Raw genomic sequence first — 27,977 nt, 5'->3', positions numbered from 1 at the left:
CTCAGCCCAGTTCAACCACACTCGAGTTTGACGTTAAGAGCACAAACAGCATCTTCAGCAGAGACCAGTTTTAAATCCTTTATTCAGAATTACTCTTGGAACCTCTTTCCACACTCTACTTATAAGTCGACGTGCAATGGTGATGCAGAAAGCACTGATCTGCTGCAGGCCATCAGGAAAAACTTCATGAAAAGCATGGTTTTATTGGAAATAAATCATGCTAACAACTGATACTTAACAGGTACAAAATATTAAACAGATAAGAAAAAAGAAAAGAAAGATTGGGTGCACTATTAAGACCAACATGTGAACTCGAGACTGCTGTGGAAAAATCATACAAAAAAGGCAATAGAGAACAGTAATGCAGCATTAAAGATAGGGGTACAGGGCAGACAAAAGTTACAAAACATCCTGTTTCAATATTTCTCATCCATGTACTTGGTTCAAATACTGTAACAGTACTGGAAGGCAAAAAGCACCAGACATCCAACTAAAGAGGTAAGAAAAAAGGAACATGAAATTAGCAAAAAAAGTAAGATCTGGTCATTAGGGAAGGAATAATCTCAAATACAGTTACTTAACAGAAACACAACACTTGGAAAAGCTGTTATTTCAGCATACATAGACAATACCATTATTCCAGCTCCATGGAAATGACTTGGTTTTCCTAGTCTGTAACCTCTTCCACATACAGTACTGCTGAGGTTATCCCCAGGTGTGTGGGCAGACACTGCATACACACAAACAAAGCAGCACGGTCATCAGAGGAGTAAAACAGGGAGAAGTTGTTCCCTTTGAAGTAGAAAAGCAACAATCGGGAGGCCAGGAAATGCGGGGCAAAGCATCATTAAGCCCTAAACACACAATTCAAAATTATGTGGGGACACTGCGAAGCTATGGCTTCTATCTCCTAAAAAGCCAAGCCTCCCTCACAGTCCACGTGGAATACAGCAGCTGCTGAAGAGAAAGAAACTGTAATAAGGAAATCCTAGAAAATACTCCTGCACTGGAGAAAGTCATTCCTATTTCAACTTCTTATAGCTGCCACAGAAAGCAGCTGTATGCTCAACTGTATACTGGGAGTTTTTGGTGGTGGCAAGGTGTCCCAATTGTAACATGGCAGCACAGAGACTGTGTGATGAAGGGTTTGCATAGATAGTCTGTCCCCTTCCTAGCTCAAAGAACATAAAAAAGAAGAGGTCACAGCTTAGGCTCTTGTTGCATTTGCAAAAAACATGAAACCAGGAAAAAAGAACCCCATCAACTCCATTTATAGAGGCTTCCTGTATGTCCCCAGGTAAGGGGGAGGCGGGGAACAAGACATAGAACATATCATGGCTATTTCAAAACTTCATTCTCTTAATGAAGTTTATTACAGGCCCCAGTGAAAATATTAAAAATTCACTAATTCTTACACTTCTGCACCTTTGTCCTAATTGCTGTCCTAGAGTGAGTAAGTGCTTTTCTTTATTTAAAAAAAAACTCATTTGTTTTTACATTATTGCTGTTTTTTACAACAGAATCAGAAACCACTTATGGAATCCACAAAACATAAAGTCAGTATCCCCAGAACAAACCTAAAACATAAACATGTATTGTCAAAAGGGCCTCTTCTATACCAGCTATTCAACAAGCAGGGGAAAGAGAAAAAAAAAAAAAAAAAAGCCCAACCAAAAAATCATCCTATCGCTTCTCTTCCTAGCATCAACAAAATTCACCCCACTCTCCCAGGAGGCAAATCCTTTCAATAAATATCAGCGTGAGCTGCGAGGTGCTGTAATTCCGGGGAGGGGGGGAAGGAGGAGGAGGAGGAGGAGGAGGAGGAGCAGCAGCAGCAGCTGTGTGCAATGCCTGCGGGGTCCCGTGCTGCCCCGAGGCTCAGTCCAGGGAGATGATGTCGGGCGCGCTGCCGCCGCCGCTGCTGGTGATGACGCCGGCCTCGGCCCGGCCCGAGGAGCTAACGTGCGTGCTGCTCTCGTGGTGGCTGGTGGAGGTGATGATGCTGCCAGGCGTGCTGCTTGTTAAGGTTGAGGTGAGACTATCCAAAAACATAGGAGGACAGTACTGCTTGAAACAAACAATGAAGAGTGAAGAGACTAACTGCAGGAGGGAAATGCATGCTCTGAAGATACATCTTCCCCACACAACAAGCACCAGACACGTTCCTAGCGGGACCTCGGCGAGGCGGGCACATCGAGAACCGGAGTTCTGCAAATCAGTGACCAACTGGGCATGGCAGCCACAAACCTCCTCCCTCACCTTCCCCTTTTTGCTCTCCAGAATGGTTTGGGTTAGAAGGGACCTTAAAGCTCATCTCATCCCACTCCTTGCCATGGGCAGGGACACCTTCCACTATCCCAAGTTACTGCAAGCCCCATCCAAACTGGACAAATCCAGGGATGGAGCAGCCATAGCTGCCCTGTGTAGCATGTGCCAGGGACTCAAATACATTCTGAGTATATTCAAGTTAGTGCTGAGCATGTATTTACTTTAAAAAGGCAAACTATTATAAAGAATGAGTTTCCAGGCCTGGATTCATCACAGAGAGGCTAAACTGAATCCTCTTTAATGCATCTTCATTACCAGCACCTGCTAGCTTTTCCCAGTCTGTGTTTAGGTCTAAGCAAGTGAACTGCAAATGCAGTTTGGATGATGGCACCCTGATAGTTATTGGAGCACAACATCACAAAAATCAGACTTGAAAATTAAACCCACAACAGATCAGAAACATACCTGTGAATCAACTGGGATTAGCGAAAGAAAATCCAGACCTAGGAAGAAGAAAAGGATGATAAATAGGCACATCTCTCTTTCATTCACACACAACAAATTTAAGGATTTTTTTTTTTTTTGTGGTTGTAGAACAGATTTTGCAATTCATACAGAGTTTCTAAATGAAATATACCACTGTGACACCACTCTCAACGACTACTTCAGGCAGCAGCAAAACGAGTTATCTAGTACAAGTGGCTCTTTTTAAGAATGAGGATGACATAATGATGTATTATTCACTGAATATTGCAGGGTGGTTCAATGTGGTTGCTTAGATGGAGGTTGCCATTTGGAGCTGTTGGTTCATTAATGCAAGTTTCACTGCATATTGTACCTGACTTGGCCAAACTGGGACATGAAGAGTGTCATCACATTAAAGATGCTGGAATGAAGTAAAGTCACAACATGCACAAGTCCAAAAACAAGCAGCAGGTCTCTTCCTCCACCCACGGGCAGCCAATAAGGAAACATTTCTAATATCATCCCCGTTTTGTGTCTAGACAAATAAAAGGAATGAAGAAGAGGAAACTACAAGTAGTTCAATGTATATCCTCCAAGAGCAGTGACAACTAGTGTCCATCTTAAAACACCATTAGTGTGTAAGCATTTAGGGCAAGATGTTTAGAATTATGAAACCAATGAGAAATTACCACTTTTTTTTTTTTTCTAAATATTGGCCTTGTGTTTGCTATGCCAACAGAAAGAAATGATATACTCCCTCCCCTCTCCCCTCACCTCCAAATCTCTTCTCGCCCATGACATCTCTCCTCCTCTTCTCCATTAGAGAAAAATTTTGAAGGAGATTTTAAAGGTCAGCTGCATTTACAGAACTGACAGCTTCTTTTGTCGGTGCAAGTTCTAGAACTTCAGTTTGTAAGAGCTGGAGAACAGTTCTAGACTTCTGTTCTCTCAGCTTAATTCTCCTACGCAATTTGGGAAGACAACTGATTTCTTAACAAGGGAGAAGTGGAGGGAGGGAGCAGTAAGGGAGCCAAAATGGACAGAGAAACAAGGGGAATGATATCCATCTCATTGCCAAACTGGTGCTGAAAGAAGAGGAAAAAACCCAGAGATGTTGCAGGGAAGGAATGGAGACAGGCAATGGAGCAGGGAAAGGGGAAGTACAGGAGGCCAAAGTGACACCTGTCACCACAAGTCACCACTTCCTGGGCTCTGGGTTTGTTACAGCCGGCCAAGAGAACCCCCAGAGTCCCTATACACAGTGTTCTTTTCAAGGAGCCAGGATAGAAAACAATCAGTATCCCCACCTTTTGTCTGATATTTAGCAGCAGTGTTGAAGAATACATCATAGGCATTTAGGGTATGTCTAGGTAAAGAAAGTCAATAGAGGTCAGCTCACAGATTGTAGCTCACCTTAACCTTTTTCATACAGTCTAGACAGAGCACCACTACAATCAGCTAGCAGAGTAACTACACTGAGGGCTGGGATCAGTCAGCACCCTCACACCTCTAGTAACTAAAACAAGCAACTACTCTCCCTCACTTCTACAACACGTAACTACCAGATGTTTACACAGTCTGGCTGAGCATGGCAAGAGCAGCTTCTGGCTGCCGTGCTCACGTGCCAGTTTCTACCCCAAAAGCAGTGTTTGTCACATCACTGTTGCGAAAAGCAATCTGAAAATGGGCAGACAGCCTGCACTAGGCTTGTCTAGACATCACATCAGTGCCATACTGCATATAGACTTGTTCCATTAAAAAAAAAAAACAAAAAGAGTTAATCAATTCTTCCAATTTCTACCCACCCCATAAATTAATACTGCTGTCAGAACACATACACGAAAAACAACCAGCACCTACCTGGCAAGTCTGATGAAATACTGGATATTGGTGGATGATGGAATGGTACTGGGTAGTCTGTTAATGAAGGAGGAATAGCAGCAGCATCGACGGTCGTCACGCTGGGCACTCTGGCAGTGGATGGCTGATACATGAGAACCCTGTTTCAAACAGCATGGGAGATTACAAACAACCTGGCTGTTAGTTGCACAAAGGAAACCATGCACTGCTGTGCACTCTCATTCACAAGTCACCGTGCGACAACACAACTGTAGCATGGCTACTCACTACACAGTATTCCACTCTAATTTCCTTTTTCATAACAGTCTTCATAATAACATGACCGTATCTTGGCTCTCAACAGCAGCTGTGACATAAGAGCAAGTTGGCATTAAAACAAAGTACAGTGCTGGAGTCATTGGCAACAGTCAAAGACAGAAACGGGTGTCTGTGAGCACCCACAGAGGGATGTGCAGGTGACCAGAGCCAGAAGGCGAGCACTCTGTTTAATTTCTCCACAGAACTGCTGCTCGGTGCCCACTTGTTACAGCAAGGGCACAACTGACCATTATCCTGCCCCACAGGATGACACAGATTACACAGGTAGGAATTAAATATAAGCCTGTCTTTTCTCACAGCCTCCAGTTCAGCCCTCAAGGAGCATGCTACAACCCTTCTGCTTCCCCTCATGCTGCCCAACATCTTGGTAGCATTGTTACAAACACCACCACAGTCCTGGCACCAGCCACATGCATAAAACAGTTCATGAACTCCAAGTCAGGTGGAAACACAGAATTCTGCCCCCAGAACATCACTCCCTCAGCCCCAGTGTTATCCACTTATCTTCCTTCCTACACTCCTACCTGTTAACCTACTTCTGATGTCAGGAGCTTGGATTCCAGAACCTCCCTTCTCAGGCAGCTCTCATACTTCAGCCTACATTGTTGCTGCCTCTAGAAGACACCCCAGCTTTTCCAAAACTAGCACTCAGACAATGCTGTTTAAAAGAGATAAGCAATACCCCAAAAGCCTGGCTTTGATCTGGATTTGAAGAATGAAAATATGCCATATCCATACCCAAAAAACAAGGAAAACACATGGGTCATAGAGAGAAAAGAAGTCAGTCCTCCTACAATTACAGTTGCAGGTAGCCATCTCAAACATAGGAGCATAGAAGGAAGTCCTGGTGCCTTCTGAAACTTCATTAAGAGATGTATTTGTAGCTACACTTTCTTGTAAAAGTGAGGAAGAGTCTCTTGCAGGAGGACTCTTCCATAATCCTCACAAAAAAGCAACAGCATTGCAGTATCACTGCTGAAAATGGTTGAAGATGACCAACTACTTGCTCACCAAGGATCACACAGACATTCCTGTGGACTAGAGACTCACCACACCTGCTCATTACTTCTGAAACAGAAGGGGAACCTTCAAAACAGAAGGGGATTTGGTTTATTATTATTATTATTATTATTGTTTTAGTACAAGTCATAAGCCACTACACAGAGAGACACAAACACACACCTCATGCAGGCAGCAACACTAACTGATGAGCCATTACTAAAAGCTGAACTTGGAGCAGTGAGTGCTGTGAGCCTGACCAGTGGCCTCACTCCCTGCAGATCTGGGGTGCCCCAAGGGCAAAGAGCAGGAACATCATGGGAGCTGCAAGCAGCACCCAAGCTGGGGTACACACATCAGGACAGACAGAAGGTGGCACAGCAGCAGAGAAGCTGGTCAAGCCTGGTGCTGAAGTCAGGCCTGACTACAAAGATGAGGGAGTTGCCAGAGGACTTGCGAGTCGCTGGTTGTGCTAATCAAGGTGCAGGACTGACTGATGACCACAGCCAACAACAGCATCTAAGACACTCCAGAATTTAACAGAAAGATGGAGGAAAAGCTCATTTTGATTCAAAACAGCAAAGTGGATCCCTTCCAAGACTGACAGGATGGATGAAACACACAACACAGCCTTGTTCCCTGGGCACCAGAGCAGATTAGATAGAGGATACAGCAGACATCAAGAGAAAAGCCTTTAAGACGACACTAACTCAGCAAGAATGCATAAAGCTCCTCCACTTGGCACAATCTACTTTCTCAGGAGAACACTGCCCACTAGCTTAGTCAGCTTCCTTTTCTTTGGAAAAATGTCCCTGCAAACACAGCAACAGTCAGTGCAAGTCTTTTGTGAGGTGTAAATCTATTTAATAGTGTTTTACCTCTACAAAGTTACTGTGTCAATACAACCTTCTACAGGAGAGGCCTACACATTCTCCTCTGCAAGCGTAGAGCTGGATTCCAAGTTCATTTCTCTACACATCAGTTTAGCTGAGACACTACAGAATAACAACTAACTTTAAAATTGACAAACCCTTTGGTTGGGCTTCCGTGTATTTCAGACATAAATATGCACTTCCTTTTGGCTGGAGGATCTTCTTCTTCATCAGAAGAGCTTTCTACTGTCAAGTCGATAACATCAACCTTCTTCTTGTTTACCTCACTTGCCACTGTCACGGAACATGGTTTGCTAACAACACTGGAACCTGAAGAAGAAAATAAAACATCATTGTTCTCCAAAAGCTGGTGACATCAGCAGTTTCTATTTGCAAGAGAACCAGGAACTCAGATCCTGTACAATAGATCACCCTCCTGGCCATTACAAAGAATGTTATGCCCCAGTACCTGCTTTATGACTCTTCCTTGTCACATTGAGAGTATTAAAGAACAAACTTTCGTTTTCACTTATCATTTTAAGGATGTAAAACAAAAGCAACCTTTCATTTTTTTAACTATTATAAAGAGCAAAGACAAAGACCAAAAATGCACTCTTAGAGACACAACCCTTTCTTTCCTAGTTCAAATTACAAGAAGGTTAGAAGTAGTAAGAGCTCCACAAAACAAACTTCGCTGGTTTGCAACCAGTAGCCAGATGTACATACTTTCTATTTTGGTGCACTGTGGACTTGACACTTTCACAGCTTCCTTCTTTGGCCTCATGGGGCACCAGGAGCCATCTTCCTGGAATTTGATCTCATCCACATCAGAACATTCATTAAGGATTTCCATAAAGAGGCTGAAAAATAAAGTTTCAGTTTTGATTCTAAGTGACATTTTTATTCTAAGTGAAAAGGAGACACAGAGAAAAAGGTAATTATGACCACTTCTACCCACTGTGTCTCCTCTCCCCCTAGTTCCTCTTTACCTGAAAGAATGTAATTACAGCCTTTGCAGATGTCAGAAAGTAAGATTATCCCAACCCAGCCATAGTTCAACTCCAACACTACTGCAATGCACAGATTTCCATACTGAAGCAGAAACCATTATCCTTGGAACCAAGTTAGACAATTGTTATGAGTTAGAGACTACATTTTGAAGTTAACACCTTTCAGGGACAGAGATGTGTAAAAGGAAGATCTATCCTTAGATGTTGCACTTATATTTCTCCAGAGGGAAATACACTGAGACTCAAGAGTTTGACGGTGCAGTTAGGAGATAACTTACATAATTCATTATGGGAAAAGAAACTAATGGAGTCTAATGGTTCCTCCAGTCTGAAGTATTTTGACAAAAAACAGTATGAAATGGCTAAACCTCAAGTCACAGAAGTAGCTACTGAATACATAATAAAAAGTCTTAAGTAATTGTGTAATCTGCAAAGCCAGTCTCTCACCCATCCAGTATTAGGCTCTCATAAGCTGCCTTTTTGTCACAGACAGGGCAGATCCAGGTAGGCTTCTTCTCATTCATTTGAAGATAAAGAGCAGCATCGAAACATTGCAGGTGTGTGCAAGTCACAGCCCGGCATGGGATTGTCAGTCTCATTTTTCCCAGCTGCAAAAGATGCATTTAAAGAGTGTCAGAACAGAACACCTAGAAACAGGCCTGAATGGTTAACAATGAATCCAGAGGCATTTGGTGAAACAACTCTTCCTGCTCATTACAGAAGTGCCTGGGGCTAAGGCTGCTGCAAGTAAATCCACCTCATCACAGCACCCACACAGTGCTCCTAAATGAAAAATTAAGCCCTGCTCCAAGGCTTCACCACACTGAGAACAGTCAGAAACACTTCTAATGGACCTGTAACAACGTTATTTACAGGATTTCATTTTTATTAAACCATCTACTGAAGTACCCACTTCCATAATTTTCTTTTAACCCAATATTTCAGGTGTTTTCCTGAGCTCCAGGTACCTGTTACATTTAGAATGACCAATTTCTACCTAGGAAGAGAACCCCCACAGCAGCATTAGCTTGTTATAAAGTGATCACCTTTTTTTTTTCATTTGCTACTGTATCTACAATACAGGCAAAGCCACCAAGATGAGGAGATAAGAGGTTTTAATTATCACTCTATCCTTCAATTATTCTGTCAGCCTGCCTGATTAGGCTCAGCACCTCAGTATAAGAGATTAATCCTTCTGAAGGCCTCAATGCACACAAGCAGAAGCTTGACTCAGTGCATCACAGCTGAGGCATTCACAGTCCTAAATCACAGCTGGGTTACTGTCAGGTGCTTGTAGATGTACCCCTCTCCCCACTATTTTATCTTGGCCTGTTAATAAAATGTAAAACCAGAGAGGTTTCTAAAGCAAGGCCTTTGAAAAGCAGCCCGATTCTGCGCTACAGATGAAAATATGAATCTGTTATCTGGAAATTTCCAGCCATACTTACAGGACACATCAGAGAGACTCGCAGACTGGTTGTGGCAATCTCGCTATCAGGATCTGCAGTTAGTTTTTCTTTAACTATTAAAATAAATAAAGAAGTTATACATAGAGGTCATTATTTCAAATGCTAACTTTAATTCAGTAATTCATGCACTTTTCTTTCAGCTGTCTAAACAAATTAATCTAGGAAACTAGTTCATAAACAACAACAGTTTCACTACTTACAAGCAACTGGCAAACTGCATCACATTATCAGATGCTGTGATGTTTGACTGCTGATGCAGTAACACCCACACAGAGCAAACTCAATCCAGCATGTCAAGAGACCAAATAAACCATTATGAGTGAGTGAGGTACAAGTGAAGAGAGCTCAGGACATCCAGCAGCATCTCACAGCCCAGCACACTAAGAGGCGCTTGTGGCATTCCCATAACTACATTTCAGATGGGATGTCTGAGTACGGTCCCTAAAAACCCTCACCGAAAAAGAGTGTGAATGCCTCACCACCAACCAAGAGAACCTGTGAAACCCTGGGCATGGACTTCATTCTCAAAATACAGCAAATTTCTTCTGTATTACCAGTTCTAGATTTAAAGAGCCACTAACCATCCCCCAAAAGTACAGAGAGGCAAGTTAATTACTTACTTAGTGCTCTGGAATGATCAGGGTTTCTGATACCTTTCATTTTTAACCTCTGCAAAAGCATAGCTGAGGTGAGCTGGCGAACCAGATACACAGACATGGAGTAATTCTACAAAAAGAAGGATTAATGATTAAATATTGATTTCATACAGTACTCCCACTATGACAAAAGATGACTATACTAGTTGTAGCATACAGTAAAAACAAAAATGTGACTTTTTGCTTAATCATTATTAAGAGCAGACAGACAACTTCAATTCTGTGGAAGTCCAACACTGTCAGAATTGTCTGGCCAATCAGGTCTAATTATCCTTCTCCACTTATGACTGAATTAAAAGGTAATTCCACAACCAAGAGACAGACTGAGCTCTTCTCCTAGAAGGATCATATGTGACATTTCATACATGTAGTCTTTTAAGAATTTCTCACATTTTGTCTCCTTAATCTTCCCCTTTTTTCCAGTGTCGGTGGGGAGTTAAAAGAATCACCTGACAAAAGACAAATGGTCTTTATGGTACGAACAACAGCTTCAGATGGTACAGAGCTGCCCCAGTTTCTTTGTACCTTTTCTTTAGCTCGTTCTGTCCTTCTAAGCCCAGCCTTGTTACACCATGTCCTTTCTGCTGAGCCTGGCCCCGTTCCCCAGCATTTTCTACTCCTCCTTAACTCACACCACTTGTCAGCTTCTTTTGTTCAGTGTTCACTCCCTCTTCTAGGTCACTAATGAAAAGTCTGCAAGCCCCAGTGCTGCAGGATAATAATGGTTTCATCCATGTTACAAGAACAACCTGTGACCTCTTATTTCCACTGCCTGCCAGCCACCATCCTATGGCTCCTGCACTGCCTGGGTACTGCACAGAAACTTCAAACAACTCCTACAGCCCTGCTCCCCCTCTACCACCTATAGGAAAAACAGCTTTTACCTAGAGCAGTGTTCTAACTGCACATGAAACCAATAAGAAACCCAGATTTTGGTTTTTTTTCTCTGAAGAATGGCCAACCTGTTGCCTCACAGAAAGGATTCTACAGGCTCAAGTCTGCCCAGCACTGAGGGGTTTATGTCCCCTTGGGCTCAGCAGCCCTCCAGCATCAGCCCAGTCCACACCAACAAGCCCTTAAGTGACACCCTGTGCTGTTCCCCAGGGTCTCACTTTGAGGATGAAAAGCAGTGGATTCTGGCACCAGCACTAAGCCACAGAACTCACTTCACCTCTCAGGGCAAGGGGAGGATGTCCAAACATTCAGAGTCATCTGCTTCCATCAGAGTATATTTTGGCAATACAGGGAGGAAAGCTAACAGGCATCAGCATGAGAGGCCAAGACCACACACAGGACTGGAACCATTTTAAGATTCTGTGCTTTGACTGGGAAGCAATGGCTCAGATCTTAGTCTCCATCCCTGTTCTAGAAAAATCATCCTTTGATGTCAGCACTGCCCTTCATTTATTTTCTGAACATTAATTTTCAATCCCACTTCTTTTTAAAATTTTAATGTAAAAGCTTATACTGGAGTCTCTTTGAAATATATGATTTCTTCAGTCCAGATAATTTGATTTTGAATAAAAGCTGGTAGAGAAAACTACTTCGATAACTGCATCCAGAATTTACACAACCAGTCACAGATAAGGAATAAATAGTTCTTAACTTGACAACAGCTGAAAAAGCTCTATATCAGTTATTTAAACCTAGGATGAAGTTAAAAATTCCTTGCACTCTTCTTTCCTTAATAAATCTAGAGGGGGATTTACTATTCACATCACAAAAAGACTTTGTTATTTTTGACATGCATTTCAGGCAAACTCCAAAAGCAGACTTTTCCATTTGTATGTGAATCTCACATGTGGTACTGCAAACTACCACAGTTCTAGAGCAAACTTTGTTTCCTGGCACTGATAATAAGTTCAGCCATCTAACATGAAACACTTGCCAACCACATTGGGCAGCAGGGGAGCAGGAATGCTCCAACAGATTATTTAGACCACTTCCCACATCCTACAGAACATGTAAGTTACCTTTCCAATTTCAGAAGCCCAGGAGATGGAAATCTGGTTTGGCACTGCTGATGACAGCCTAACCAGAGATGTAATATTCAGGGGACGCCCAGGTCGCTTCTGTTCAATTCCATTTTTTGGTGGTGGAGCATATCCCTGTGGAAAAAAAGGACAATAGATGTGTTACCCAATCTCCCCACTGTACTCTGAAACTGCTGACATATACTTGCTAGTTTAAAACAGATCTATGAGAAGCAGGCAAACTCAGAGGCCGGAGAGCAAATTCAGCATTTATTCTGAGAAACATCAGTCTTTCACAGTAGATCACCCTAAGTCAGACACAGCTATAAGGCATTTGTTGTTTTAAAAGGGTTTACAGAAGTGCTGGAAAGCTGAAAGAGAACATAGTTTGGGTCCAGGTAAGTTCACTGGAAGAGTAAAAGGTCATGTGGATGCTTTGTCCTCTTCCCCCCATGCCCTACTGGAACAGAGTGAAACATCACAAGGTCAAAGCCTTAGTGACAAACAGAGCAAGTAATGAAGACTTAACTGAGTGTTTCACACAGTGAAAACACTTCACTGATTAAGAAACAATTACACCTTGTTCCAAGAGCTCCACATCTCCTCAGTGACTAATCTGCCTTGTATCAACTACACCTGGCCCCATTAGCAACAGGTGTCACCTGTCCTCTGCCAAGGTCCCTGAAGAAGGACTGCACATGGAGTACCAGCTGCGTATTTAGATCACAGAATTAGAATGGTTTGGGTTGGAAGTGACCTTAAAGATCATCCAGTTCCAATGCTCTCGTCATGCCATAAGCCTGCAGCTTATTCCTCTTGCCCTGCATCTGTCACGATGAAAACAAGCCAGTCTGCCACAGCTACCCTGAGAATCCTGCTCTGAGCTCACAGCCTGCCTGCAGTCACTCATCTCAAACTCATCTTGCACCTGAAGGATGCCAGCAAGATGCAGCTCAGCCTCTTGAACAGACCTCATTGAGGCATTTCCAGAGAGCTTTGCTTCAAACAAAAACTCACCCAGAAAGGATATGCTGAGAAAAAAAAACTTATTTCTTTAACCAAAGAAATACACACATGTGCACAACCTAGTGCCTGGGAAAGGAGTTACTTCGTAAGATGCTGAGTCTGGAAATAAAATAATTAAATATATATATCTATATCTATATATATATATATAAAGCCTCTTCCACTCACTAGCCCAGTATGCCACAAGGGCTTTATCCCAGAACACAGAGGCAGCGGACATATGGGAACTGGTGACAACTTCACACTTAAATGAATAATTTCAGAAGAGAGTGAATGGAAGTTCCCCTGAATTTCCCAATTTTTATTTTTTTTTCAGACATTCTGCAGTGCACATGCTTCATTTCAGTGATTCTTTTAGTGTTTTCTTCCACAGAGCTTTTCCTTGAGAACAGATTCGCTCTCATACTCCTACAACAATTTGGAACCTTCCCTTCCTGTCCCTCTAGGAGCATTCTGCTTGCCTCCCAACCACCATGGTCAAGCAGTGTTTAGGCAGGCTGCCAACTGCAGTGGCAAGAAACTGGCAATATTATTTGGGCCTTGAAGTCTTGCAAAGTTCTTCAAAGAACCACACTACTCAAGGCATGTATCATCTGCTACAGCAAGGAAATTCATCAAGAGAAAGTATAATTGCTCATTTATCTGGCTTTTTCCAGTGGCACAGATGCAGAATACAAGGAAACATGGTGCAAACATGAGCACAACCCAGCGCAGTACTGGCAGACAGACAGCATTTCTCTGAAGTTTCTGGTTATGATTGCAGGCAAGGAGATGACCCAGAATAATTTACAGACCTTTGCAGAGGCACAAACTATCCTACCAGGCAAAGACAGAAGTTCACTTATGAACTGTGCAAGGAGGCAACAGAAGCTGGCATCACTGGTTAATCACCTAACATTACTGCAATGGATAATCATGGTCTTTGAGGCAAAGAAGTTACCTTATGCCTCCTGCAACAGAAAGGAAGTGCCAGATGATACAGAGAGAGACCAAACCAACAAAAAAAGTCTGCAGAAGCACTCAGACTGAGACTCTATTTGTCATTCAGCTCATAGTAAATGAGGAGGGGAAGGCAAGTTGCCAAGACCATAGTGATTTAGTCACTTTCTCACCTAAAGTTCAGCTGAACAGATTAAAAAAAAAATCACCTTATCATGTGCAAGAAGAACCTAGAGGATTTAGGTCTAAAGGTAAGTAATAATCCAAGATTAGTTGTAGTTTCTGCTACAACTGTGACACGTTAGGCACAAAATGGAGAGCACAGCAGGGTGCAATCTATTTAACAAGACTGAGAATGAGCTGACACTGATGTCCGTAAGATGACATCAGACCAAATTCTTTTTTGCTGGCTGCTGAAAGACAATCTGCAGAAGAGAAAACACTCAAAGTTATTACACAGAATGTAACCAGCATTTGCAGAAAACACTGACCAGAAAACACGAGAAAGAAACCCTTTTATAAACTGAAGACTCAAGTAGGAGGAAAAGAATCTAAGAAGTCTCATTTAAGCTGAGTAGGGGCAAAAAAAAAAAAAAAAGGCAGTCACAGCTGCATATGGGAGGAGGGAGGGTATAGGACAATACATCTGACACACCAAGGTGGTTAAAAACATTCTGAAAAAGAGGTTTCACACCTTCTCTCTCCACACAGCATCTTTCGAAATCCACTACTGAAAAAACCCTCTGTTCTATGACTTTTTCTACCCTTTATGGCCTCAAGAAGTATTTCTGAATGGGTTATGCAAGAGCTTCTCTCTGTTCTACTGAAAGAAAAAAGAGAGAAATCCATTCCAGAGATATTTTGAGAATGAGAGAGCTTTTCCCTTTCTGTGGAAAGCCTCCAGATGACCCTGTGACTTTGTACTAATTTTTGCAACATCAGACACCCCTGAAGAGTGACCACAGGCAGTGTTCTGTTACAGTATCAGCACATGCTAGGAACCCTAAAACCTGTCTGCTCTTCAGCCCCACAACAAATCGTGCCCTAACCAGACAGAAGCAGAGAGGGCAGTGCACAAGTGGCACACCAGAGGCTGATGCCATTTCCTCAGGACAAGAAGGAACTCGAGCCTATCACAAATACAGGCAGCCCACACAGTGAGGACTACCACTCTCAACCTCAGTCTGGCCACCTGTGAGGAGCATTCTCCATGCAGACATTGGATTGTTTTTGAATTATTTAGTTATGTTAACAGCAAAATACGAGGTTTGCTATAGGGGGCTTAATCACATTATGCCCGTGCAATGGTTGTAATATGATTAACAGCAGTAATGGCTGTCTCACACAGCAAATGTACAAACTCCATGCCTAACATTAGAGAAATCTGAGTGATAACAAACAGCTTGACTGTTTTTGCAAGCTAACATTACAGAGAAAAAAACAGCTGAACATGCTCCGCAAGTCACCAAGCAGCCACAAATACATACATACATACTTACTGGCAATGGAAATAGCTTCCCATTTACTTTAATGCACAAACTATTAGGATAATTATCCTCTTGAGGGCAGCTTGTCTCTGCTAGGCATAGCCTGTATCCATAGAAAGAGAAAGCATCATTTTTAAGTGTCCCCACAAACATCCATCAGGCAATTATGTTTTCAGAGAACACTACACAAAACATACCTTAGCTGAACTTGGACTGTATAATCTCTCCTGCCTCCAGGCAAGAAGTCCCTGTGACAAAGAGAAAGAAAAAGAGAAGTACACACTTAGCAGGACTCATATTGCAGCCATACAGAGAAACAACTGATAAACCTTCCCCAGCATCACTAAACTCTGCTCTTATTTTTGTTTTATTGAGCTATGAACACCTTAAAATTGACATTTCTGTTTAACTACTGCCAAGTTACACACAACTTCAGGATCAGCATCCTCTCTCAAAAGTTCACAGCAACAATCAAGAAGGATGCTGCCAGGGATGAAAAAGCACCTATGAATTCTCATAGTTTACATCAGCCCTGGGAAAAAACAGAAAAGCAGGCTTCCATTCCTGCAGCCAGGGGAAATGTAGGGAAGCTACCAACCTCTCTAAACAGTGACAATTATCTGGAATCGAGTAATTGTTAATTCTTTAACAGGGTATAATTTTCACAAAATGCACACAAATTCTGTGCACAGTTGCTCCTGAAGGAAACAGAACAGATATAAACTCAAGAGTAACTTTAGTAAGGACTATCACTCTGCAACTGCAGAGTGATGCATATGGTGAACCAAAACCTCACACTTTCTCCTGAAATTTTGTAGAAGTTTACCTACACTGTACCACACTCTTACTTCTTACCTGGAAATACAGATTTCTCTGACCTGCTGAGGTGTTAAAGCAAAGATAAAAAACTTCTCCTGGAACCTCTGAATACTGCTCTGTACTAGAAGAAGAAAAAAAGACACAAAAGAAGTTGAACCATGGTGATTAAAGCCGTTGATTAAAACAGGATCTGCAGCTGAGCTTTTCCTGGAACGAGGCATAAGTCACTGAATATACTTGAATGGTGGTTGAACTGCATGTAACTGTTAACAGAAAAATAATGGAACAAATCTTTCATTAAACTACATTCAGATGATTTAATATCACGTTACACTTCAGTACTAAAGCAGCTTGGCACACTGTGTTATGATCCTTTCTCCCAAAGGATTTGTTTCTCTCTCAAACAAATACACAACAAAATATTTCACTGGATACCTGACAAAAGGAATACAACAGAGATGCAAATAAATACTGTAAGGTACTACAGGAAGAACATGTGCACCAGAAGTTATTAATGGACAGCTGGAAAATTCACAGCTACAAGTAACTAAATCTTTGGGGAGGAAGGGAGGAAGCACAACCTCTCAAGCCAGAGAAGCCAGCTAGGCTTCATGTCTGGAGTTAGCCTTTAGTGGCATCTGACAAAAAAATTAATAAATAAAATGTTCACATCAGAATCCAACTTTTCTGTCAGTGATGGGAATTGGCAATATTTTAGTATTTAAAGTCCACAGCAGACACATGTCACTTTCCTATTTCCTTAAAAACTGAAGAGAAGTTTAAAATTTTGACCTGAAATAAAGGTAGTTTAGACTTGTCCAATTTAAAATAAGCAGCAGGAAGAACAAATGCAAAAATAGCACAACTGAACCAGGCAAATATGGAAGAGCTGGACTACCTTGTGCACTGTGATATTCAGAGGAAATTGTTTCTGTACCCCAAAAAAAATTACACAAAAAGGAGGCAAACATGAAATGGAACCCAGATGGAGCAAACACACACCAAGTTCCTCAAGGAATTCCAAATAGCTACAGTGTGCATGAATGCACACACCACAGAGCACATTTGATACTTTAAGAGTAATACTTGAGCACATGTGAAAAAGACACCTAAGTATTTTGTTATTTAATTTGGTGTGGGTTAAAACTAAACCACACCCTCACACTGGTGCTCTCGTATCAGTGCAAAGGAATACCACACTCATCCCTTCTCCAGCATGAAGCAGTGAGGTGGACTATACTCCTAGCTCTGTGACTTAGCTGTTATTTAAATACCTAACTTTCAAATGCACAAAATGTGTGAGTGTCACTATGCACAAAGAGAAGTGACAGCAGGCACTGTAATTACTGTTTGTTGGTAAAGTTTTCTGCTTTAGGTACTGGAGGATGGCAGATGATCAGCACATCACTCACTGAGGTATGAGTCACAGCCCAAAAGTCTTTCTGATCAGTTAAGAAATTAAATTGTTTATGAGGGTGCAAACTATTTTATAAACATATTACTAAATAGTTAGGGAACATTTTTTGCCATGTAAAGTAAGCCAAACTGAATTTCAAGACAGAAGCTATAGTTCCAAATAATTAAAAATGTTCAAGACTGAGGCACTTGAGGAAGATAAACCTGATTTCAGGTTATTTGGAAGACAATGCCCACTCCATATTATAATATACAGTATTGCAACAATTTTCAGGCTGAGAAACTTCAGTACTCTGAGCACAACAAAGAACACTGAAGCACAAAGTATCTATTTCAGTGCCACATCTCAGAGCCTGCAGAACTGCTGGGAGTGAGATAAGGGTAAAGTAGCAAACCAATGAACTAGTTCTCTTTACCCTGTTGCAACTTGTAAATTACTGACCCTGAAATCCTTTTTCTATTACTCCTGACAAAACTCTTCCTCATTTGCACTAGGCAGAAACCTCAGGTCTGAATCTTTCAGCCAAAAAGTGGAGGTTCAGACTAGAAACATTTTGTTACCAAGAGGGTGGTCAAACACCAGAACAGGGCTCTAGGAAAAGCAGTGAGTGCTGTAAGCTGTCAGTGTTTGAGAGGAATTTGGACAAAGCCCTTAACTACTATTCTCTAACTTTTGGTCAGGCAGCTGGATGATCATTGTAGGTACCTTCCAACTGAATCATCCTGCTCTTCTTTTTAGTATTCAAAAGACAGAAGTCTTTAATCATATTACTTTGTGTAACAAAAAATTCTATTTTCTGAAGTGTGCTTTTGCACTTTTGGGGAAAATGGTAAAGAAAAGGTGAAGGTAAAGATGTAAAAGGAAAGGAGTTTCCACTTGTCCCAGCTGCAAAAAGCCACTGACGTCTGGGCTCAGTTTTGTTAGAAGCAAAGCTCGTTTAGTGCATTAAGGAAGCTGCAGAGGTATTAAACACTTACCTAGACTCGTGGGTTTAATGAGCACGTCGAGCACATCATAAAAAGGCAAGCTTTTCAGCTGAACATCAGGATGAACAGGCGGAATCGGAGGGGACGGCTGCTGCATCTCAAAGTGGGGCTTAGTGTCTTGGAGGAGCACGGAACTGACAGGCGAGGATGGAGACTGAGGCGTGACTGAAGTCGAAGGGAGCGGGTGAATGCCCGCGACAGCCAAGTCAGGCTCGACTGGAGAGGAACTGCTGTCCAAGTTGAACGCCGCAGGTTTTATAGCCGATAAATCCGACAGTCCCTCAATCGTCCTTGGGTACCGACGCCTATAGAGTTCTCGGATTTTTATCTGAACCGCTGGGCTGCAGCCGCTCTTCAGTAAGTGCAGTGCCCTCATCAGGAGGTCATGTTTGCGCCCACTTTTATTACGTCCAGCAAATCCCAGCAGCACTTGCAGTTCAGAAACACGAAAACTTGATACCATATTCTAGAAAGGACAGAGAGTAAAGCACAGGTGAGCCAATAGCACCCCAAAGAGGCCTTTTCAAAGAGCATGGTGCGGCATCTTTCATCATCTAATCTGACAGCTTGTTACTTTGTTATGTTCACCTTCACAGAACACAAGAGTACAGTTAGTTTAAAATGAAGAAACAAAGCGTCCAGGATACAGGTTGAGTTTGCCCATGTTAATGAAAGATTTGTTTCCACACTCAAACAATAGTAACAACAAAATCTTAAATTCATAGCAGAAGCACAAGCTGTACCAAAAAGACTCTGTCTCACTTTGTGGAACAAAACACCAAACCAAAAAAATCAAGTGAATCAGTATTATCACCTGTCTTCCAACACACTTTAAGCATTTCCTTATTTTATTTCTTAATTTCTGAATAGTTTGTTGTGAAACTCCCTTTATTTTGGACACTGTTAAAGGCATCCATGAACAGAGAGAGGCACATCAGGTTTCTTTGCTTAAAGATATGCACAGCAAGGCAGACAGTTCTTAAAATGCTACATTATCTTATGTATACAAATGTGGTATACAGTATGATATACAAATAACATAACTGATTCTTCAAATGTCACAAACAATTCCCTTTCCATTTCAGATCACATTCTGGTATCAAGCATCACAAAGATATCTTCAAAACAAATAATACTATTTATTTGGTTATAGGGTTAGTTTTGGAAGACTGAGGTCTGCAAAGCTAAAAAACTTAGAATCCTTCTGTTTGTGAAAACATAAATACAAAAATAAAAAAGCCCACTATTCAGAAGGAAACAATCTTGTGCCCTGCTACTACTAACAATTAACTTTGCAAAGATGCATCACCTCACACTTTTGCAAGCAATTTATACCTCCATTTCAGAGATATAAAGTTGTCCAGAATACTTCTAACCAACTTCCTTCCTGTGTCTGGGAGACTTTTTCACTGTAGCAAGGAGGTAATGTTTTTAAAGGTGAAAGAACACCTGCCTTCAACCTGTGCTGCTGCACCATGACAACTCCAGACACAAGGATTGCAGATGAAGGTACTAACAGAAGGTAAGAAAAGCAGACGTCTGGGATCAGTTCAGAAGTGCATTTGGACTTTTATTAAAGCTTTGGGCATTGATTTCAGAAGGGACACAACTCAAAATACAACATTTTGACTTCACCTTCCCAGTCCTACTATGCAGTTACTACAGAGAGTTAACACTTGTGTTCTGCCACAGATCTGATCTCAGCTGGTTTTAACACTTTTGCTCAAACATTGAGTCAGTCACCAAAAAAGTCAAAACCTTCCCTGTGCCCCAGCTTGTTCCCTATTCTCTCTTTAATATTGTGAAAATTATTTTGGCAGTAGACCAGTGAATTGTGTCAGATGGAAAATGAACTTAAAATCACAGGATCTAGGTTAGAAAAGACCTCCAAGACAATGAAGTTCAACCATTGCTCTAGTCCATATCCCCAGGTGCCACTTCCACATGGCTTTTAAATCCCCTCCAAGAATGGGGACTCCACCACTGCCCTGGGCAACTTGTGCTGGGCTGGACAACACCCTTGGTCAAGAAATTTTTCAGAGTGTCAAATCAAGACCTCCCCTGGAACAACTTGAGGTCATTTCATCTTGTCTCCATCCCTTGTTACCTGGGAGCAGAGCCCAAGCCCCCCCAGCTCCCTCAGCCGCTCCTGGGGCTCCAGCCCCTTCCCCAGCTCCGTTCCCTGCCCTGGACACGCTCCAGCCCCTCGGTGTCTCTCCTGTGCTGAGGGGCCCAGAGCTGTCCCAGGCTGGCACAGGGGACGGGCCCTGCCCTGGGGCTGTGTCACACCTTGTCCACCTGGGCACACACTGACCCAAGTCAATGGCTATTTCTTGTGCCACTAAAACACAGCAGGAGTAAGTAGCCAGGACCTGTCTTCTCAAGGGCACATTATTTATGTACATCAAAGTGACCGTCTAAAACACTATGGCAGAAACATCACCTGGCACGCCCTTTCCACATCATTGATAAGAAAAGTTTATCGCATTTCAGCCTCTGATTTTTAACGTTTCCAGACAGCCCATTTGGATGCAGTGACTTCTATCAAGAAGCTGTTCTGATCAGTGCTAACACAGCAGCCTTCACACAAGTATTCCCCCAACACACTGTCTATAAATGCAACATAGACACAGCAGCCAGCAAAGTGTCATACAGAGTCACTGAGAGGCTCACCCGAACTTCTAAAGAGGCCAACAGCAGATGTCACCTTAACTTCATCCCAGCAACTTCCCTCAACAGCAAAACAATACAACATGGAGAACATTAAGTTTCCACCTGGCATTCCCCTTCTACTTTTCCTTGCTCTCAGTCAAACAGAGTGACAAAAATAAAGTGTTCCAACATGCATAAAAAATGGCTTGAAGTACTGTAACAGCCTTGTAGTTATGACATAAAAGAGAAACTGTGTTAAAAGATAATACTAGTATTCATGAATTTACAGAAAATTTCACGTTGCATTCTTCTGTAGATAGCTGCATAAGCTTGATAGCAATGCCAGTTCCTTTATTTCAGATGCAGGCAGTAAGCATGATGCTTGATTCCATAATCACAATGCAAATGAGTAAAATAATCCTTTACACTGAGATTAGGGAAACAGCATGTATTGCAAAATACTGTCTATTACTCTGCCTGCTGCCTTCTGTGCATTCCTGCAAGTTAATCAAGGTGAAATGTGCAGTCAGTCACGCCTCGACATACCTAACATTTCACACAAAAAAATTTCACAAACCAGCACTCTGTTACAAAATGGATTTCATTTTACTAAGAGACATAGCCTGGCTTCAACACCATAGTCATCAAAATTTTAAATTAACACCCACATTAAAAATGCTTGCAAGTACGAAAAATATACATAGTTTTGTCCATCTGCGTTAAAATACTACATAGGCTTTAGAAAGAAAACTTGCAAAAAGTGAGGTTTACAGGAGTATCTAAACAATAGCTTTTACAACATTTTCCCTCTAAACCTGATTCTACTTTCCTTTCAAGGCAACAACAACCATGTATATGAAAACACACACCTGGCAGGGCCTAAAGGGGCTCCAGGAGAGCTGCCCAGGGACTGGGGACAAGGCCTGCAGGGACAGCAGCCAGGCAATGGCTTCCCAGTGCCAGAGGGCAGGCCCAGCTGGGATATTGGGAAGGAATTGCTGGCTGGGAGGGTGGGCAGGCCCTGGCACAGGGTGCCCAGAGCAGCTGGGGCTGGCCCTGGATCCCTGCAGTGTCCAAGGATGGAGCCTGGAGCAGCCTGGGCTAGTGGAAGGTGTCCCTGCCCATGGGGGTGAAGCTTCAAGGTTCCATCCAAACCAAATCTATGATTCTGTACCCATCCTCCTCCTCGGTTTACAAATATAGAGTGGACATTCATTATCATCAACAAACTTTATGGAGATGTATGCCTAAGAACATCTATAATCATGGTGCAAGGCAGACACTGTTTCCAATAAAGCCTTATCAGTTTTTTTTCTCTTTTGGTTTTCAAGCATATCACAGAAGACTGCAGCCTCGTTATTAATATGCTTTTCACATCACTCAATCAAGATTAGACATTCAAGTTGTGTCATGTAGATGCCGTTTTCTCTTAAGAGAAATTCTTTACAGCTGCACAGCCCAATAAAAAAAGCTTTTTTAACACAAAAACAAAGCCATTTTAGTTTTAACATTACTCCATGATCACAAAGTAGTTTGACAGAACTCTAAGGAAGGAAAACAGACTGGATAATTCAAGCACTTCTATATTCCATAAAAAATTTTCTCCCTGAAATTCATACTTGAAGGTTATAAGAAGTTTTATAGGTTTTTTTTTTTTGTTTCTTACAGTTAAACTCTAGCAACCATGATTCATCAGCAGGAACACTGTTCTAAAGCATTAAGCCGTAGGTGTATCTGGAATGGCATTAATTTCCCAGGGAGGCTGATGTTAAGGAGCCCAGGAAATGCTGACATGCCACTGAAATTAAGGGGCAGGAGTGTTTCAAAGCAAAGTAAGGGATCAAACATATCCCCATGTAAGAGCTGTGTGATTCTCCACACTCCCCTGCAATATTAACAGTCACTCTACATACCTCTCTTTATATATATATCTCTGTACATTTCTATCTCAATGCAAGGTAACAGAAAATGTCTGTTTAATTCTTGATGTATGCCTACAATAAGCAGCAACAGCTGTGGCTTTCAGAACAAGTACTGCTCGGGCAGCCAGCTGGACGCTTGCACTGCAGATGCAATCCAGCCTACTCAGATGTACTGGTCAGCTTGCCCCTACGAGCTCTGCTTCAGCCCCATTGGCTTCCACGCAATCTCCAAAGTGTCTGAATGCTCTGTACAGAAGGGACACACCAAGGACAGGTTCCACAAATCCTCACTCCTCACTTTAATCCCTTTCATGGACGTTCGACAAAGCAGTACATTTGTGACATATTTTGCAGTAGATTTGCGTCCGTGCTGAATTACAGCAGGCTATAAATGGGTAATGATGGTAAGGAATAACAACCTGTGTCCTGGGATGGTTGAAGACCTCTCTGCTGAGGGAAAATGTTTTCTCAAAGTGATAGAACCGTACATAAAGAAATGTAAACCACAGGGAAAAATGAAGATGCCATTATTGAAATCTGTGTCAGTAGTACAGGACAGCAAAAGCAGCTCTAAAGAAAACCACAGTCAGTGCAAATCATAATCACCAGATACTCAGTATTATGGAGATTTTCCTCTACACACACTCTAGCCTGGCTGCTAAATTAGGAATTAGCTCCAAAGTTACATTCACTTAATAATAGCAAAAATCCTAAGTTAAAAAAAAAACACAAATATTTAAGACATTCAAAACAAAGCTTGGCCCTTTCATTTTAGCCTCTTTTTTAGAGTACCCTAAACCACATTATCTCCTTCCTCTCTCAATCACTGCATCTCAGCACAATCAGTTAATTGTTAATGATTTTACATACAAAAAACTTTTAAGCTGTTTTGATAAACCCCCATGATGTAGAATAGTGACTGTGAACCTATGGAGAACAAAGGAATTTTGTGCAGATACAAGGTAAAAGTGCATTATCATATGTCATTAGAAGTATTTTATCAGCATTTATGCTATTTCATGTATTCAATTTAACTGCAGCTTAAGGATCAATACAGCACCAACAGCAACTTCTCAATACCTGTTCTGTCCACCATCTTAAGTATAACCCAGACCATCATGTGGAATTTGATTTCTACCTCAAAAACATAAACTGGTCAGCATATACAATAAAATTATATTAACACAGATAAAACAAAACAGTGTTTGGCAATGAGTTTGAGGAGGACACATGAAAACAGCTCTCAGCATTTTCTTGCTAGCAATTTAGCAGTAAGCACTGCTTCACCTGGTAAATGTGAGGCCATCACCTACACTGTCTTTCCAGACTGGAAAAATAAAGCAAGAGAAGTGAAAAGATACCAGTCTGGAATGAACAAGAGATCCAATATACAAGAATGAGACTTCAACTCCTGTATTTTAATAAGGTATCCAAACAACATTTTTCTTCCTGTTTGAATCATGTGACTTCAGAACTGGGTGTGCAAGAGCAAAAAAATAAAAGTGGGACCCACTTCCAGCATTTATAAACATGATTTTCCAGTAAATTTTGTGCATTCTCTCCTGCCAGAAAGGATATATTAACACACTTCCATCTCTTCTCAACCAAGTGAGCTCTTTTCCACAATGGCCATGAAACTGAACACAAATGCCACAGATTAATTTTAGCAAAGGCAGAGCCATTTGCCTATAAAGAGCCTTCTTTTTAGCCCCATAAAGTTGACACTAACAAATTACTTCAAAACGTGGTTAAGCATGAACTATGAGACTGATGCTGTCACCAAAACTGGAGATCTGTTTCTGAGACTGCATGCACTCCACATTATTTGTTTCCACTTTAGAGTCAGGACGCCAGCAGAAACACAGGGGACCAAAGAACACCAAAAAACAATATGTAACTGATCCTCTTATCTACAGTATTTTGTTGAGATTCAAGCAAAGCTTCAAGCCAAATCTTGGTGAGTTCAGAATCTGTTGGGAGCTGGAATCATTTTCTCACAGATGGCTCTCAGAAGGAGCTGTAGTCCCCCACTTCTGGGCCAATTCTGTTCAAAAATGTGTTTACTCGTCATCTCTGGCCTCCACACCAGACTGATGATTCTGTTCCACATCCGCCTGTGCCTGAGTAATTCCTTCAACATTTACTGGGCTGCTCTGGAGAGGATTATGGATAAAGGTATGAGCCAGGTTTAAAAACACATCTGTGAACAGCAGCTCTGGAAATGGTACGTCAAAACTAACTACAACTCACAACTAGACAAAATAGAGTTGTGCTCTCCACATCTCAGTCACTCCCTAATACTCTAGAAACCAGTATTCTACAGAAATCAATAAACATTATTAGCTAATAAAAGCTTAATTACATGGTCTGGAAGGGTAAGACTTGGACCAGACATTGTCACCAGTATCTTGAAAACTAGCAAATATGGTTACAGCTATATCTATATCCTTTAACAAAAGACTTCCAGAAGACCTGATGTTCCAGAAGGCAGGTTTCTTAGAGTCTGGTTTCTTTCACAACAGCCTCTCAGTTATAAACCTGGGGTCTCAGCTTCACAGGATTTTTACTGTGAAGATCCAGAGGATGCCAGGGATAGTCCTAACAAATACTAGAGTGCTGCTTTGCCCTTAAAAGAAAAAAAAAAAAAAAAAAAATGCTGCTTCTGCTTGCTTCCCTCAAGAAACAGGGTTTAAGAGAGAACTCTGGCCTCCTGCCTTTAGTCAGCCCTTAACAAACTACTAAAATAAATTCCACTCTCAAAATGGCCCAAGTGGCCTTTTATAAAATAGGTAGAGATGACATAGTACAGGAAACTGCTATCAACAAGAGAGCAGCAAACAGCACTGCCATAAAAACATTCAGTAGGTTAATCTATAAAGCAGCCATTTCAGATCACACCTAAAGGTCAATTCAAAAAATCTACTGCAGGTGGGGGAATCTCTCTCATCTTTGGTCAAAAGCAAGATTTGGCTGTATGAAAAAAAAATTAAGCCTCTAAACCAAGTGCCTGGTATTCAAGCAGGCATATTCAAATGCATCCTCAAATGCAGTAAGAAAAAAGGAGAAATTCAGCCATGGCCTTGCAGACATGAGGCAGAAAATTACATTCCAAAAATTACCTAGAGCTTTCCCACAACAGACCATGAATTATTATCAGACAGATACTGAACATTTAGAGAAACTCCAGGCTAACAGATTCATCTTACAGGCACTCATTTACAAATAAGATGAATGGGAATATCAAAAGATATGTTTCAGACTTTTTTTTTTAAACTAGTGGCACCTCTTGAGTGATGAAAGGGGAGCCTTGCAGCTGGCCTGAAACACAGTTCCCTTTTCCCTCCATACTTCCTGCATTACATTTATCTATGCACCTCAGTTTCTTGTCAATTTTAAAGGTATTCAGGAACCTAATGCCCTGAGGGAGACAATCAATACTTATGGATATCTAGATAAGCGATTACGGTGCTTTGGGAGAGACAGATAACTCCACCTCAAGACTGGTGAGGAAGAAATAAAAGAAAGAGTCATCACTGGCACAAAGTTTACACTGGGGCTTTAGCCAAACCCTTTGAGACGCCTTGGAAAGAGGGCTGAGAATGGGTGAGGACCCCGAGCAAGAAAACGTGTAAATAGAAACACATTTAAGGGGGGAAAAAATACCCCAACAACACAAGGCTCACTTACAAAAAAATAAGCCAACAATTCCTAAACCTAAAACTGAGACAGAGCCCTGTTGTCCTCAGACAAAGAAACTCAGTTCTTTCCACTATATTTTTATAAGTGAGCTGCTCAGCTGCACTACCAGCGTTAGTGCTGGAAGAAGCCTCAGCATGGGAAATTCTCTGGCGATTGCAGCACATTTCCCACTGCAGGTCACACTAGCACCACTCTTCCTGCCCACTAAAGCCCAACTCAAAGAGTGGTTCCTATTTAACCGGCTTTTATTCCCTCCTATAACAAAGTCCAGGTGGGGTGGGGGGAAGCGGCCTGCACGCGAAATTCCCAGGAAGAATTCCACTTCTGCAGGTGTGGATGCTGCTGAAGGACTGCCTCCTCCTTCCACACAAAGATAGCTGCGGATTGTTCAGGAAATGGGAGGAAAAGCACCAACTATGCAGTCAGCTCTTTGTGTACACTCCTTAACAAAATGAAAGGACACGCACGCACACACCCACTTCGACAAGTCTGCTACAGAGTCTTCCACCACAATATGAAAGATAATGAACCTAAGATAAAACCAGTCTGAAAAGCAGCGCTGGGTTTCACGCTGGGCAGGCACAGCTTTCCCGGCTGGAAAGCGCTCCATGGATTTCCACAGATTCCACAACTATCAGCATTTTTAACAGCCCGGTGGTTATTCACCGCCCTCTCTTCAGCTGCACGGAGCGCGGGGCCCAGCAGGAGCCTTTCGAGCCCTGGGGCCGCTCGGCAGCGCCGAGATGGCTTTTAAAATGTCGGAAGGAGCGGGAAGAACCTCCCCGGCGGCAGCAGCAGCACAGCCCGCGCGGCGGGGTCGGGGATCGGGGCACTAACAGGGAGGGTCTCCCCAGGCAGACCCCGCCGACCCCCGGGAAGTCGGAGCGGGCCCCGCTCCTTCCCTCCCTCCCTCCCTCTCACCCCGGGGATGGCGCAGGCCCCCCCAGCACCGACATCTTGCCCCCGCCGCCACCTCTCTTCCCTCCTTCCTCCTCACCCGCAGCTCCTCGAAATCCGCCATTTTCTACCCGCCGCCGCCGGGCGCCGCCGCCACCATCATCGTGCACCCGGAGCGCGCTCCCGGCACGTGACGGGGAGGGCGGTCCGGCGGGAAGGGCGGCAGGGAGGGGCGGGGGGACC

The 27,977-nt window shown here is 42.4% G+C and overlaps 1 protein-coding gene across 6 annotated transcripts; it reads right to left on the bottom strand.

Annotated features, from left to right (window-relative positions):
* Positions 1–64: 64 nt before the first annotated feature.
* On the bottom strand, positions 65–27,940 carry PIAS2 (protein inhibitor of activated STAT 2). Of its 6 annotated transcripts, XR_009280727.1 has the most exons (16): positions 27,835–27,940; positions 18,556–19,030; positions 16,198–16,282; positions 15,540–15,590; positions 15,355–15,445; positions 11,891–12,025; positions 9,882–9,987; positions 9,241–9,314; positions 8,240–8,400; positions 7,509–7,642; positions 6,941–7,112; positions 4,594–4,733; positions 4,041–4,099; positions 3,107–3,268; positions 2,734–2,771; positions 1,995–2,064 (listed from the first exon to the last, which is right to left on the bottom strand). XR_009280727.1 is itself a non-coding variant. In XM_058864824.1 (14 exons), exons 1-14 carry the CDS (start codon positions 27,856–27,858, stop codon positions 1,879–1,881), a joined length of 1,875 nt encoding a protein of 624 aa, XP_058720807.1. In that variant the 5' UTR covers positions 27,859–27,940; the 3' UTR covers positions 65–1,878. The 6 variants fall into 6 exon arrangements, 3 of the variants coding, with proteins under 3 accessions (XP_058720807.1, XP_058720808.1, XP_058720809.1); XR_009280726.1 differs by lacking the exon at positions 3,107–3,268 and having other exon boundaries at positions 1,967–2,064; XR_009280725.1 differs by lacking the exon at positions 4,041–4,099.
* Positions 27,941–27,977: the final 37 nt, after the last annotated feature.

This window comes from Poecile atricapillus, chromosome Z (assembly GCF_030490865.1).
Source record: "Poecile atricapillus isolate bPoeAtr1 chromosome Z, bPoeAtr1.hap1, whole genome shotgun sequence".
Classification (NCBI taxonomy): Eukaryota; Metazoa; Chordata; class Aves; order Passeriformes; family Paridae; genus Poecile; species Poecile atricapillus.
Note: the sequence above shows the minus strand (reverse complement) of the source record. Positions and strands in the feature narration are given on the sequence as shown.